At 38.7% G+C, this 14,101-nt stretch overlaps 1 protein-coding gene across 19 annotated transcripts in view; it reads right to left on the bottom strand.

The window, feature by feature from the left end:
• Positions 1-1,793: 1,793 nt before the first annotated feature.
• The window catches only part of DNM1L (dynamin 1 like), a 52,486-nt gene continuing 40,178 nt past the window's right edge, over positions 1,794-14,101 (bottom strand). For 7 of the 19 annotated variants that reach the window (XM_084800976.1, XM_084800990.1, XM_084800987.1 and 4 more), the window contains 11 exons: positions 12,250-12,370; positions 11,925-12,080; positions 11,628-11,717; positions 9,680-9,772; positions 7,456-7,512; positions 6,804-6,881; positions 6,477-6,509; positions 4,893-5,069; positions 4,621-4,730; positions 2,619-2,778; positions 1,794-2,402 (listed from right to left, as the gene is read on the bottom strand). In XM_084800976.1, coding sequence (XP_084657102.1) covers positions 2,346-2,402; positions 2,619-2,778; positions 4,621-4,730; positions 4,893-5,069; positions 6,477-6,509; positions 6,804-6,881; positions 7,456-7,512; positions 9,680-9,772; positions 11,628-11,717; positions 11,925-12,080; positions 12,250-12,370 — 1,132 coding nt within the window. In that variant the 3' untranslated portion in view covers positions 1,794-2,345. The remainder of the gene's footprint in view (positions 2,403-2,618; positions 2,779-4,620; positions 4,731-4,892; positions 5,070-6,476; positions 6,510-6,803; positions 6,882-7,455; positions 7,513-9,679; positions 9,773-11,627; positions 11,718-11,924; positions 12,081-12,249; positions 12,371-14,101) is intronic. The other 12 variants (XM_084800989.1, XM_084800994.1, XM_084800991.1 and 9 more) reach the window with 3 other exon arrangements.

Below are 14,101 nucleotides of genomic sequence, written 5' to 3'. Positions count from 1 at the left end.
AAACAGTATCAGACTTCATTTCTAGTTCAGTTTTCCACTTCCTTGCCTGTGTTCAGTATTATTCATTGCCCATAATTGCCTATTTTTGTCAATAGGTTCCTAAGGCAGAGATTTTAAGGAACCAAAGAGACAAAAAAGTGTCTCACCAAGTATGCAGTCGGTAAGAACGGGAGAGATTTAGTGCGTCTTGAGGCCTTACTAGTTCAGGTTTGCACACACTGGCCAAGCTCATTCTTCCAAACTGCTTCTGTAGAAATCAAGGTATTACCACCCCAGGGTGCAGAGGGAGCGAGTCCTCACATTCTGGCATCCACCCTTGGGTTACCTGTCTTCATCTGTAGACACGGATGCAACAAGGCCTTGGTGGGGACAGTGAAGTAGGAAAAATGCCTTAAAACTTTTGGTGCAGGCAAGCTAAACTGCTAGATTATGAAGTAGATTCAGATGCTTAAAAGATGCAGCTATTTAAACCTTTTTTTTTTTTTGAGGCAAGTCAGGAAGAATTAATTTACTGGCAAACTTTAATGCCATTTCATACCAGTATTTTTATTTACACAGAAAGAACATACAGTGGTCTTATAAATATGCCAGAGGTTATCTGCGTGTTTCAGAACACAACTCGGTGTAAAAGCACACAAAGGAAGCTCCTTCCTGGGTTTCTTGCTTGCTTTTCTTTGTACGAAGTGTGTAGTGCTAACAAGTGCATTATCATAGCACATTTATAAAGCTAACACCACCTTCCATTTAAAATGTATTTATTTGAAATGTTGGATAAAGGTGCATTTTTTTCCCCTTACAAATTCAAAAGGCTACAGTGGTAGTCATCTCTCTTGAAAAATAAATCAGGGTATTTGTTTAAAGTGTGCTAACATATTTAGGCAGTGTGTACTCACTGTCAAACTGGTGCTATTAACAGCTTGAGTACTAAATCATCTGACTGAAGTGGGCCTTTTTGTATTTGAGATCACTCAATGAGTATCATAAACTAAAGATAAGGTGTTCTTGTTTACCTTGCTAATAATATTTCATGAAATGCCTGGCCAAAACCTGAAAAGAGATTTTAGTATTTGGTCAGAGATAGAACTAGATAGATACATCAAAGATTTTTAACTTAGGTCTGAAGTTTTCTTTTGTTTGTCTGCTTGGAGATAGGGTTCCTCTGTGTAGCCTTGACTGTCCTAGACTTGCTGTGTAGACCAAGCTGCCTGCCTCTGCCTCCCGAGTGCTGGGATTAGAGGCGTGCACTACCACACCCGGCTTGGTCTGAAGATTTTTCAATGCTTAGGTTACACCATGAATTGCCCAGGTAATTTTCACAAAATAGGTTGTAAACATCACCCTCCAACCCTGAATACAGTTTAGTCATTAAGCTTTTAGGTAGTCCACGTTTTGTTTTGTTTTTCTTCCCAATGACAAAGTTCCGTTGGTGTTTTCACCTAACTATTCTAATGTATTCTCTTTGTCGGGAACTAAGGTAACTGTTACCAATGTGTACAAGAGAGTGGAAATTTGGGTCCCACTTTGCTGTGAGTCTTAAGGTCCATGGCAGATGCCCTACTTTAAGGGTGTTTGTGAATTGCTATTGCTGTATTTGTAAATAAATAAGGGACATTTTGGTCATCATTGAATCTTTTAGGAACTAACAGGACTGGCCATTGTTACCAAGAAGGTTCCCAATAGTTGTTTTCAATGAAGAAAGTCAATTATGTTTTCAGGCTTAATTATGAATCAAAGCCACATTTTAAATTCTAACACACTAGGGCAGTGTAGACACAGGAGCCATTAACTACACATCTGTTCCTACATTTTTATGAGTCTTTCAGATCTTATACATTACTTCAGACAGCAAAAGTTACAGAGTTTTGTTTTTGTTTTCAAAGACTATAAAAAGGAGGATACGTGGATGGATACATTGATTATGTGAGGAACCTGTCAAGGCCCATCTTCTAACGCCAGGCCAGTCTACATAAATAGTGCATGCATTATAGTCATGAAATGTCCTGGAGTTTCTTTTTTGAGGACTACAGCTGCAGCTTTAAGACTAAAAAAGGTTACATGGCCATCATATACACAGGCAAACTGCTCTGTACACGTAGAATATCAATTGTTCTTGTAAGTTTGAAACGGACAGACTTGATATACATGTACATAGGGAACATGAAAAATGTGAATTAAACATATGATCTGTTTCATAATGCAGAGTGTACTTTTCAGCTTATAGCCAGTCTTCACATGAGCAAACTCACACACTGCAATACACAAGAGTTCATAAATAAACTACTCAGGTAGGCAGTAAGTAGCCAGCAGGTTCAAGTCAACAAAGTCTGGGTGTTGAACAATTCTGTTCACCAAAGATGAGTTTCTCGGATTTCAGCAATAATTTGACTGGCTCCTTGTAATGCCTGCATTAAAAGAAAATAAAATTCAAGTTACAATGTTAATTTGATTTTTGTAAAGAAATGTTTCCATTTTCAATGCTTAAAAAAAAAAAGGTAGTTATCTTCTCTAGAATTTGAGTCTAATCATGTACCAATGGGGGGTGGGGCAAGATCAGAATGCAGTTTTAATTTTGTATGTGTACGTCCCAGAGAGAGAAACTGAAAAGACGCAATAGTTACCTTTAGCATATCAGCTGCTTCTTTCCTGCGCTGTGCCATGTCCTCAGACTCAGTCAGAAGGTCATCTAATAAGGATGATTTATACAGCTGCCCCACTAATTCACTCTGAAGAGTATCTTTCACATGATTAACCAAAAAGTGCATTACTGCCTTTGGGACACTGCAAAGCAAAGTCAAATTATGAAGTTTTGGTAATAATTCTATTTTCAAAAATTTAGACCAGTGGTTCTCAACTTGTGAGTTGCAACCCCTTTGGGTGTCTGTCAAGCAACCCTTTCATATCAGATATCCTGCATATTAGATATTTATACTACAATTCATAACAATAGCAACAAAATAGTTTTATGGTTGGAGTCACTGTATGACAGGGTCATGTGCAGCATTAGGGAGGTTAAGAACACCCAGTGGTTTAGACTTTAAAGAATATGGCTTTGTAAAATAAGTTAAATAAGAACTGGATATTTAATATACCTAATACAACAGATACTCTTTTAAGTGTTCATTTAATGAAGCATTAAACTAAGCCATAATCCTTGGTATTTTAGTTTCATCTCACTCATGAAACAGCCCAAACTGAAAACCCAAATATTCATTCATAGTGTGATGAGCAGATACACAAAGCATGGCATATCATAATCCAGTATTATATTCAACTGTAAAAAGCGCTGCTCCAGGATGTAGTGTGAACAAGCTGTAAGACACACTGACAGCTGGACTAGATTGAAGGCCTGCTCTAAACCCCATACCTGGCAACATTCCTGGGCCTAGAAGCTATGGCTAGACAGATCAAAGACCCTAGAAGAGAACTGACCACTGTTACATACTAAGTGGACATAGCATTAAACCAGTTCCTCATGACCTATCACTATACTCATAGACTGTACGCCTCTTAACCCTCATCGGAGAAATTTCTTTGTTACAGATGTTAATATAGAGACCCGCAGGTGGCCAAGATGCAGAGAGTTAAGACACTGTACAATGTTAAACCATAAATGGAGCACCTTTATCTCCTCCCAAGGATCAAGGATCACTGTGGAATAGGTGGTGGGTGAAAGGAAGCTTTTCTGGATGTAGCAGGGCAGCTGCAAACATGAACAAGATCAGGGCAGGCCTAAGTCAAGACCAAAACCTGAGCATAAGTAAAGGCGTGGGTACAGACTTCCACCCCCAGCAGAGGTGTTGGGAGAGGGTCAGAGTGCTAAGTCAGCTCTGCTTAGTTCAAGTGCACACACCCAAGAGTACCAGATGCACAGACTGCCCTTGACTGGGGAGGGAAAAAAGAAACACAAATCTGGGTGAGAGAGAGCAGAGGGGATGGAACTTCGAAGAGTTGGGGGAGATAGAGTGAAAATGATAAAAACAAAAGGAGTTCTCGAATGCTTTTTTAAAAGGGGAGGGACACCCACAAGGGAAGGAAGCCAGACAAAAGGCCACATATTAATTCTTGTGTTCCCACTGATATGAAATGTCTGACAGGCTAATGCACAGACATGGTATATTAGAGCCGAGGCAGATAGAAAGCTATGACTGACAAGGGGTGTGCTTTACTCTGAATAAGGTAATAAGATGTAATCATGTAGACTACTAGAACAGAAAAATATTATTCAGAGCATCGTGTGCGATTGAATCTGGAGCCTCATGAACACTAATACTAAACTACATACTATTCTATGCTATACCACGGAACCACATTGCTCCCTTTCCTGACTTATTTTTGTTTTGCGGTGGGTCGGGATGGGCGTCGCAGGCTGGCCTGACATTTGCGATCATTCTGTTTGAGGCGGAGTCTTCCTATACCTGTGATCACAGATATATTTTCACTATTCCCAGATACTTTTATTTGTAAATTTTCCAGGTGGTACACAATGTCCTCATCATTCTCTGTCAGCACACTAAATCTTGTTACCACAGTTAACATTTAGAATCACAGCTAATCTAAGAATTCTAACGCATTTTTAAAAACATGAACTCATCCAGCAGGACATATATATTGAATACTAACCTATCTTGAATATTCTTTCTGACAATTAGAAAATACGATTTGATGAGTCTTTCAATAACCTCACAATCTCGCTGTTCACGGGCAGACAGTTTTCGTGCAACTGGAACTGGCTAAAAGAAGATAAGGGGAAAATATCACTTCTGTGTCATTTTGAAGTGGAACATTTAATATTTAAAAGTTAAAATTTTTGTGACTTTAATTTCCTCTGCCTAGAGAATGTCAGCTACTAACTTGGCTCACTTGTAGATTTAAGTGAAATTGCCATGGCTTACCACATCTAGCAAATTGACAGCATGGCCTTTTTGTGGACTTGCTGGCATAATTGGAATTGGTTTTGATTTTTCTTCAGCAAGTAATTCTTCAGCTTTTGAAGTTTTCAGCATCCCTCTCCAGTTGCCTGTTGCTGGTTCCTGCGCGGCATCTCCAATCCCACCACCTCCAGACGCAACCTGAAAACACGTTCCAAACCTGTACTCTAGATCTGACAGCGAGGGAGGTTCACTTTCTTTGATGGTAATCGAGAACATACAGGCAGGACCTATCTGGAATTTGCTCAGACAGATAATGAAGTCAGAGATGATGGTGGCACTTGTCACTAGAAACCTAAGGGGTCCTATTTGAAGCTGTCTGAAAGTCAATAGCCAATTCAGGTCCTATTTAATAAATTTTATTCATCATTTTTTAACTTTTCAAAATGTTCCATTTCCTCCCACGCCTTCAAAGTATACACAAGGAAACAGAACTGCCCTTGCTTTCATCTTATCAGAGTAATTTAAACACTTCACCACTGAACTATATGATCTTACAGTGCTGTGAGCTTACGGCTCCACATATTTCTAAAACTAGATTATATCCTTCATAGTCAAAAGTAAAAGTGGACCATTTTAATAAAAGATTACATCCTTAGACCCAACTATCACAATAAAAAGCCATCTAAAATGTGAAACATAACATAAGCACCCTCACGGTCTGTACTCCTGAGAAAAGATCTAGTGAAAGCCATTGCTACCTTTCATCACAATTGTTTCTGCAACCTTATTTTATGGGGTTTTGACTTCCAAAAGAAAAAGTGACTATTTACTATAGTGAGAAAAACAGAACAACACATAAGAGATACTTTTAGATCTTCTATAAGATCTCGTAAATGTAACAGAAGATTGAATCACACAAATATAATGGAAGAATGCTAAGGCACCTGTAAGAAAAACAGTAGTTTGGGGAATCATTAAAATTTGGAAAATCTGCCAAAGTGTCAAAAATATAAAAGTAAGCAATGTCTGAATATAGATGTTACTGAGTGTCTGCTAAACAGACACAGATTATAAGGAAAGTGAGGCACGAATGCCCTAAGTGCAGTGCAGTGATGTGCACGGTTCTTTGAAGATCACGGCTGACAGAGATGTCAGAAGGCTACCTAGAAAGTAAGTAGTGGAAGAAAAGAGCAGAAATGGACGAGGTCTGCACACCCTACTTCTCTGAGCATCCATGTTCTGAATTTGCTCAAGCTTTGAAAGCACATGTGAAATTCTGCACACGGAAGCACTGGTGAGGGTAGAGCTCAGACCTTACAGAGGAAATGTCCCAAGTTCCATTTCCATCCCTGAAATCTCAGTCTCTACCAAAAGACACTGAAAGCTAACCGTGAAGGTAAGAGCAGTAGGAAAGGCTAGTGTTAGTAGTTAAAACAGGGTTAAAGCTAGACTTATGCCACCTTATAAGCGTTAGATAAGAGAACATTAAGACCATAACACAGACAACAAAAATGGAGGCCACTGTACAAACAAGTTCTTGATGAACTTGAAGTGTTTTAGTAAGAACCAAAGGCACCAACATTTCCCTCTGAAGCAGAGACTCACATTTTTAGTTTCTCTTCTGTTGTCCTGAATTAACTGTTAAAAGATATGTTAAAACATGCAATTTAACAAGCAAGATTTAAATAGCAATGACTTGAAAATTTAAAAGAAGATAATTTCCTTTTAGAATCATTTTTCTGTGTTTATCTTCTATATAGCAAGCAAAGGAAAGCATGTCAACAATACTTTGCTATATACTCTGTTATATAATTTAAGTATTTAGATTAGGTTAACCATAGTCTAACCACAATATCACACATTAACATTGGTTTATTCAGCGTACTGTCTCCAAACTAGGCATGCAGGCTTAGATTAGGAATCAGAACAGACCTTGCCATCAGCCTCAGCAGAAGCAGCAGGGGAGGGCTCCTGGGAGGCAGGTGCCAAAGCACTTGGAACTTTAGAAGACTAAAGGCAAAAATGCAGGGGGAAAAAAATCAAGGATGCCAAAAATGCAGTTGGAAACATTTTATAGACAAAATTTTCCCTCTATAAAGAAATAGTAAAATATAAAAACAAAAGTAACCATGGAGATAAAGTACGTATTCTGTTTTATTTCCTATACCAGTGTCAGTTGTTAAGATTTTCTGCAGATGAACAAGAAAACCCAAACACAAAAGTTGCTGCTGCTGCTTTTTGGGGGTGGGTGGGGTGGGTGGAATGCAACGTAAGAGGTATAACAACTGTTGAAAGTTACTGCCAAAAATTAAAACTTATTACGTACACAGTTGTCGTCCCTCTTTGTCTTTCCAAAAGCCCTTATGATAAAATCACTGTTGAATAAATATGAATTAAAAAAAAACTTTGACACCTTTCCAATTAAATTATTCAAAGGTTTTAAAAACATGTATACTCTTACTCCAACACCCCTTAAACTATTAGAGACAGAGGAAGAAAAATACATTCTCACAGACAAATACACCCAGCTGAGTCTGACCTTTGGGTACAGAGAATAAACTATACCAACAGTTTTATTCATTACCTTATCTCGTGATGCAGCTGAAGGCAGTTCTCTGGCTAGCCTGTTTCTTCTTTGTTCCTGTAATACGCAACCAAGTTCTTGTGATTATCAGAATACTGAGATATGGGCCTGCTTACAGTGTGGAGCAACATGCATTTATTGTTTTACTCTTGGGACTTATGCCGTAATTGATTATATTTTAGAACAAATAAATCATGAAGCCAAATGCTTCCCTATGTTTTCTGCCCAAACACATCTGCTGAGGGATACAACACACATCAGCAGCATGTGGCTCCCTTACCAACCAGGGCCTCTCAAGTGAAGGGCAGCAGATAAACATCTCTTCTTTAGGAAATTAAGAAGCACTGACTCCAACTGTCCCCACATCCACATGGAACACAGCTTTTCAGTATACCATGAAGAATTTGAAGAAGTATATAGCTCATAGAATACTAAGTCTTAAAAGTCAAACTACAAAAACAAAACAAAACTTCCCTAACTTAAAAGTCTGTTTTTAAAAGGTTTATGTTTTAAAGAATGTCTCCTGGAAATAATACTGAAGACTGAGAGACTGTTCTATAACCTATCTAATTTAACACTCATTGCTACATTATCAAACTGTTACAAAACTGTAGACCCCCACGTTAGAGCCAAGTCATCATGTACTGAGCACCTGCAACATCTAAGCACCATAACAAGTAGATAGAGACAAATACAAATGAGGACATAATCAGTCTCTTACAGGCATTTGGAAAACTGATTGATTTAAACCTGAGTAGTAGAATAGCCTATAAGTTGAACTCATATCAAAATTGTTCCTCATATGAAAACACTCATGAACACTCTCAAGCTTGCAAAGATCTGTACGTTTACAAAGTTCCAAAATGATTTTTTAGTTATAGAACTTTTTAAAGCAAAAATGTAAACCATTTAAATTTTCATGGCTTGTCAAGTGATAAAAGATGAAAGAGACAGCTCCCACTCCCACTGTTAGGATTCCCACAAGAATACCAAGCTCCTCGGCCGTAACATATACGCAGAGGCTCTACGTCAGACCCCATAGACTCCTCTTTCGGCCTACTTGTGGGTTCCCCATCCAGCCTTGATGTGCCCGGTCTTACTGTAGTTTGTTATGCAGTGTTTGGCTGATGTCCCTGGGAGGCCTGCCCTTGCCTGGGGGAAGGCTGGGGGAGTGGAGGGGTGGGAAGGTGGGGCTGGGAGAGAGGGGAGGTGCGGAGAAGGGAAGGAGGGGAAACGGTGGCTGGGATATAAAATATGAAAGAATAAAAAAAGCAGAAAATAAAATACTTCAGGTAAAAAATTAGAGATGGAAAAAAATAACAGACGACAGACCTATATGGAATAATATGTTCCTTCTATAAGTTCTAAAGTGGTTCTATAGAGCCATAACACACTTGTCATATACAATCTGTTAGTAAAACAAAACTGCTCCAAACTAAATATTCCTTTGAGGTTGGTTTCAATGTTACAAGAACCCTTAAACCAAGGTAATGTGTGCCTATTTTTAAAAATGTTTATTTTATGTGTTGGGTGTTTTGCCTATATGTATGTCTGTGACCATATGCACACTGGTGCCAGAAGGTGTCAGATTCCCTGGATCTCGAGTGACAGACGCTGTGGTGCTAGGAAATGAATGCAGGCCCCTGAAGAGCAGCCCGTGCTCTCAGCCATGGAGCTGTGTCTCCAGTGTAGCCTACAGTGCCTACATTAACACACTTACCTGAGTGCCTACATTAACCCACTTCCCTGAGTGCCTACATTAACACACTCCAACCTCTGAGTATTAGAAAAGAGGCTTCCCTGTGAAAAATCTACTACTTTTCCAAATTATGCAGTTAGGTAATTCTTAGAATGCTTCCTTCATAGTTCGTAGAGCCAAAACAAAACAAAACAAAATAAAAAAACCCAACCAAACAGCCAAACAAACAAAAAACTCTAAACAAAACAAAACCTCAATTATAAACATTTATTTGGTTTTATACACTTCAGTCCAAAAAAAACTATAATAGATACTGAAAGGGATGCAAGACCATCCCACCCTTCAACACTCATCAATAAATCCTTTTCGGTTGGTAAGTAAAGAGTAAACATATTTGTCCCAGGTTATTCTGAGAATTCAGACTGAGAACAATGTAATGACGTTAGCGTATTTCCTAGGCATGCACCAGCAGTAACATCCACACCTCTTGCAACGATCTCCAACCTCTGAAAAATGATGACTTACCTCTATATTATTGTTCATTAGCCCACAAGCATCAGCAAAGTCGGGATGTTTTGTGTTGATATACGCTAGTTCAATTGCCACTAAATTATGCACCTACAAAAAAACCAAAATAAGGTGAATATAAAAAAAAATGCCAATCTAACCTAAGTTTGAGAAGTCTAAATATAAAATATAAAATACTTATACAGAAAATACTGCAAAAGTATAAGAAACATTTTCAAACACTTGATAACTACACTCCAAATCCCACTCTACACCCAATGACAATTAGCTCTAATTTAAAGTATTTATATGACATTAAGAGAGCTTTACTATTACTTCGAAAAATTATCTACCTGATGCAATTTTAAATCCAATAAACAACTATATTATTCAAATTTCAGACCATGCATTATAGTGTCAAAGCTTATGTTCAGTTTTAATAAGAAACAGTTCATAAATAGGTATAAATTATAGAAGCAAGTTTTTTTCTGATAATAAGCATATTTTAGCCTGAGGTAGTTAGTAATAACTTAGCCTTAACCACGAAGCACATAATTAAAATTGACAGTGCTAGAAGTCCAATGAGACAGCAATCAAAGCAAAAGTGAAAATTTATGTTTTTAGTCTTCTACAGAATTCCTAAGGCTTACAGAGAATAAGCTTAAATCTCTTTTAGCTTAAAAAAATTAACGTTTAAAAAAAAAAAATGAACGTTTACTAGTTACTCATAACTGGTTTCACGTGGGGTGTTTCGTACACGTTTGTAATGTGCGTTAGCCATACTCACCATCCCCCTCGCCCCGCCCCGCGCCCTCCTGCTGAGCCCTCTCTCCTTGCCAACTAGCAGTCCCTCTTCTTTCATGTGTCCTTAATGACGCACCGAGCTTCATTAGGGTTGCTTACAGAAATACTGGTGAGGGTAAGGGACTGTTTACAGGACCATGGCCACCTTTAAAGTGTTTTTATCTTCTAGTCTTTAAATGTTTCTGGTCACAGCTTTTCTCCAAAACTGACTCCCCCACTGCCAACTCTGAACAAAAGAAAAATTATCAAACATTACTTATCAGGTATCACATGAACTGCTGCACAATGTGAGCTACTTGTTTACGCAGTGGTTGTTTGCTGGCCAAGGCTATAGTGCTTCTAGTTAAATCACAAGATACAGATGGAAATATGCTGAAGAAAAAGCCAGAAGATTTCTTCTGCAAGAGCGCAAGAGGAAGCAAGGCTCTTGTGATGCCCTGTGCTGTCTCAAGTTCCAGAACACCACTGATTGGTGTAGAGTCGGTGCCATCAAGTTCCCATGATTCTGTGCTGCTGGTGGGTTGAGTGTGAGAGTACAAGTAGGCATCTGACTCTGACAGTAAGCCTTGCTAATAGAGGCCAGCAGCCGCTCAGCACACACTCACAACAGTTCCAAGACACTATCAATCATCTTCAAGTGAGGCTCAATGCAGTTTCAGTGGTTAGAAGAAAACCAAAAAACTGCCACCCAAAGAGGGGCATACGTGCAATTTCAAAGGGACAGAGGTGGACAGCTACATCGCACTACAGTAACAACTCTTGTCATTAGGTCACAGAACAAGCAAAATGTGGCAGAGGCCAAGTTACCGTGCTGTGCTTCGGACTAAAAGAGAGCCTGCTGTAAATGTCTGGTTAACGGAGTTCAGAGACAGAACTACTTTCCCACAAAAATCAATGGCAGCATAGAACAGAACCAGCTACTCAAGAACTGCAATAATATTCCATCTGCATGAAAACTTGGAGTTTCAGGCTAGCAGTGATTAAAATACCAAAACGTACTGTATAATAGAATTACTAAAACCTTTCTTTGGAAATAAGAGTTAAGTACTTATGACTTGCACAGTACACTGGCAAACAGGCCTGAAGTAATCACAATGTTATGCTGAAAAAAAAAGAACGTTTAGGCCTTTGCTAACGGTGATTCAAACAAGACGGTGCTTACCATTTCATTTGTAACAGGCAACCGCTTCCGAAGAAGACAAGTCACTACTTCAACTATGGCATCATGAAGTTTAGGGAACCGTAACAACTCCTGCATGTAATAAAGAAGTAAAGCTGTCAGTCTGTTTAACTGAAAATTAAATAATCACTGGGGTAGTGAACAGGATTGGGACCTGACATTGAAGAACACCATTTCAAATCACTCTTAGGTCAGGAAACTAACGCTTTTCCTTTTAGCTCCTCTCCTCCTGCCCATGAGAACAGGGCTGGTCTGTGAGCCTGTCCGCCTCCCAGGTACCTGTGTACTGTAGTTGCTACAGTGCTGGATGATCCTCTGCATTTCCTCGTGGACCAGCTCCACACAGCGGAGGCTGGGCTCCTCTAGACGCTTTATTTGCCGTTTGACCAGTAACTCAAATGAAACCTCAGGCACAAATAAAGCAGGACGAGGGCCCTGAAGAAATAAAATTTGTCCTTAGTATAACTAAGGTCTTCCAAAGGAGTAAAAAAAAAATTTATTCATATTCCTGAAAAAAGTTACAAGTATAAACAAAATAAATTGCACGTCAACTAAAATATGCTTAAACAAAGCTTTAACCTTTTCTTTTGTTAAGCATACTCACAGTAGCATTTCTAATGGCAGTCAAAATGTCGATAGTGTTAAGGCCACCTAGTGGGTCAACAGATTCTAAAGTTCGCCCGAAAGTCTCATGGAAAATATAACAAATCCTAGCACCACCGCATCTGAAAAGCAATGAATTATATGATTACACATTACTATAAAGAAAACAAGCTACAAGTTATGGCTTTCTTTAGGCTTCAAGGCTGTTTCATTTTCTGAGAAGGCCTTATAAAAAACCCAATGGCTGTACTTACACTCCTACCAACAACGAATAAGAGTTTCTCTCTTAATACTTTTTTCTTTAGAGCTGATATACCGAGTTTTTGTTAAATGGGAACAGCTTTCTCATTCTATTTCTGGGTTCTCTATTCTATTCCATCAGTGTATCTGTCCGTCTTTTTTATGCCAGCATCAGATTGTCTTTATCACTACAGCTCTACAGTATAATTTGAGGTTGGCATGTGGGCTTTTCTAAACCCATGAAATGTGACATCAGAATTTTAATAGGTTATTCCATTAAATCTGTAAATTAATTTTTGTTTCACAGCCATTTTCAAAATATAAATTTTGTTGGTCTGGCAGGATGAAAGTTCCTTCCACCGTCTAGTACACCCTGTGATCTCCCCTTGTGGGGTCCTGGGGTTCTCCTTTCTTGAATACTTAATTTTTTTGGAGTTATTTGAATGGGATATTTTTCTTAATTTCTTTTTTAAATTGTGTTAGGAGTTTTCTAGTAGACTTAATGGGGTCCTTTTTTTTTTTTTTTTCAAGACATGGTTTCTCTGTGTAGCCTTGGCTGTCTTGGACTCACAATGTAGAACAGGCAGGCCTCGAACACACAGAGATCCTCCTGCCTCTGCCTCCTGGAGTGCTGGGATTACAGATGTGTGCTACCACGCTCAGCTTAGTTGGGTCTTTTAAAGAACCATGTCATCTACAAAGACAGAGCATGGCTTTTTCCTTCCTATACCCCTTTTATGTCTTTCTTGTCTTCAACTCAAAATCTCTTTGATCCAGTTTCTCTACTATTTAAATTTAAATAATTTCAGGATTATGGATATTATGTTTTCATATGATTTGGTATATAGCTATTTACCTAAGGCTTCAGGCAACTAAAAACTATAAAACTGCTTTTCCCTGCCCTGCTTTTTTCTTCAGCTAGCTTATCAGCTTCTCTAGGAAATAGTGGCTTTTTTGTTTCCGCTGACTTACAAAACCTAGAAGTCAGCCTATTTTTCCCCTTAAAAGGCTAGATAATAAATATGTAGGTCTTTCAGTATTTGTTGGAACTTCTCAAATTTGCCAGTAAGTAACAGACAATCTGTGAGAAAATGACTTGAGTATAGCTATGCTGCAATAAAATATATAGCCTGACATTTAAATTTTATAACGTTTCCAAATGTCATGAAATACTGAATTTTTTTACTTAAAAAATTCATATTTACATATGTAAATATCATTTCTTAATTCACCTAATTATATAGGGAGGAATGAAATAGCAGGGAAAGATGAGATCAAAGCAAGACTGAAACCCAGCAGGGTAAATACAAACCCTGTGGCTCCATGTCCAGCATCTGGGCTCATGAGGGAATCATCTGGGTCCAAGGAGAACCAAGGGTGACCCCACCACCCAGTTCTGCTACCCACAGTAAGCCAGTGGTCTTAGCATTTCAAACATTCGGGGGCTCTACTGCAGTCTCACTTACTAACTACTCAGAGCCTCCTTGCAGAGAACCAACCTTTTCACAGTTTGGCCTCAGAGGCCTTCCAATATTAGCACAATACTTTATGATCCTCCTCACCCTTGTACTTATCATACCTATAAAACTAGCACACGTGGATGATGCATTTTC

The sequence above is a fragment of the Acomys minous genome, assembly GCF_964271855.1.
Source record: "Acomys minous genome assembly, chromosome: 11".
NCBI classification, from domain to species: Eukaryota; Metazoa; Chordata; class Mammalia; order Rodentia; family Muridae; genus Acomys; species Acomys minous.
Note: the sequence above shows the minus strand (reverse complement) of the source record. Positions and strands in the feature narration are given on the sequence as shown.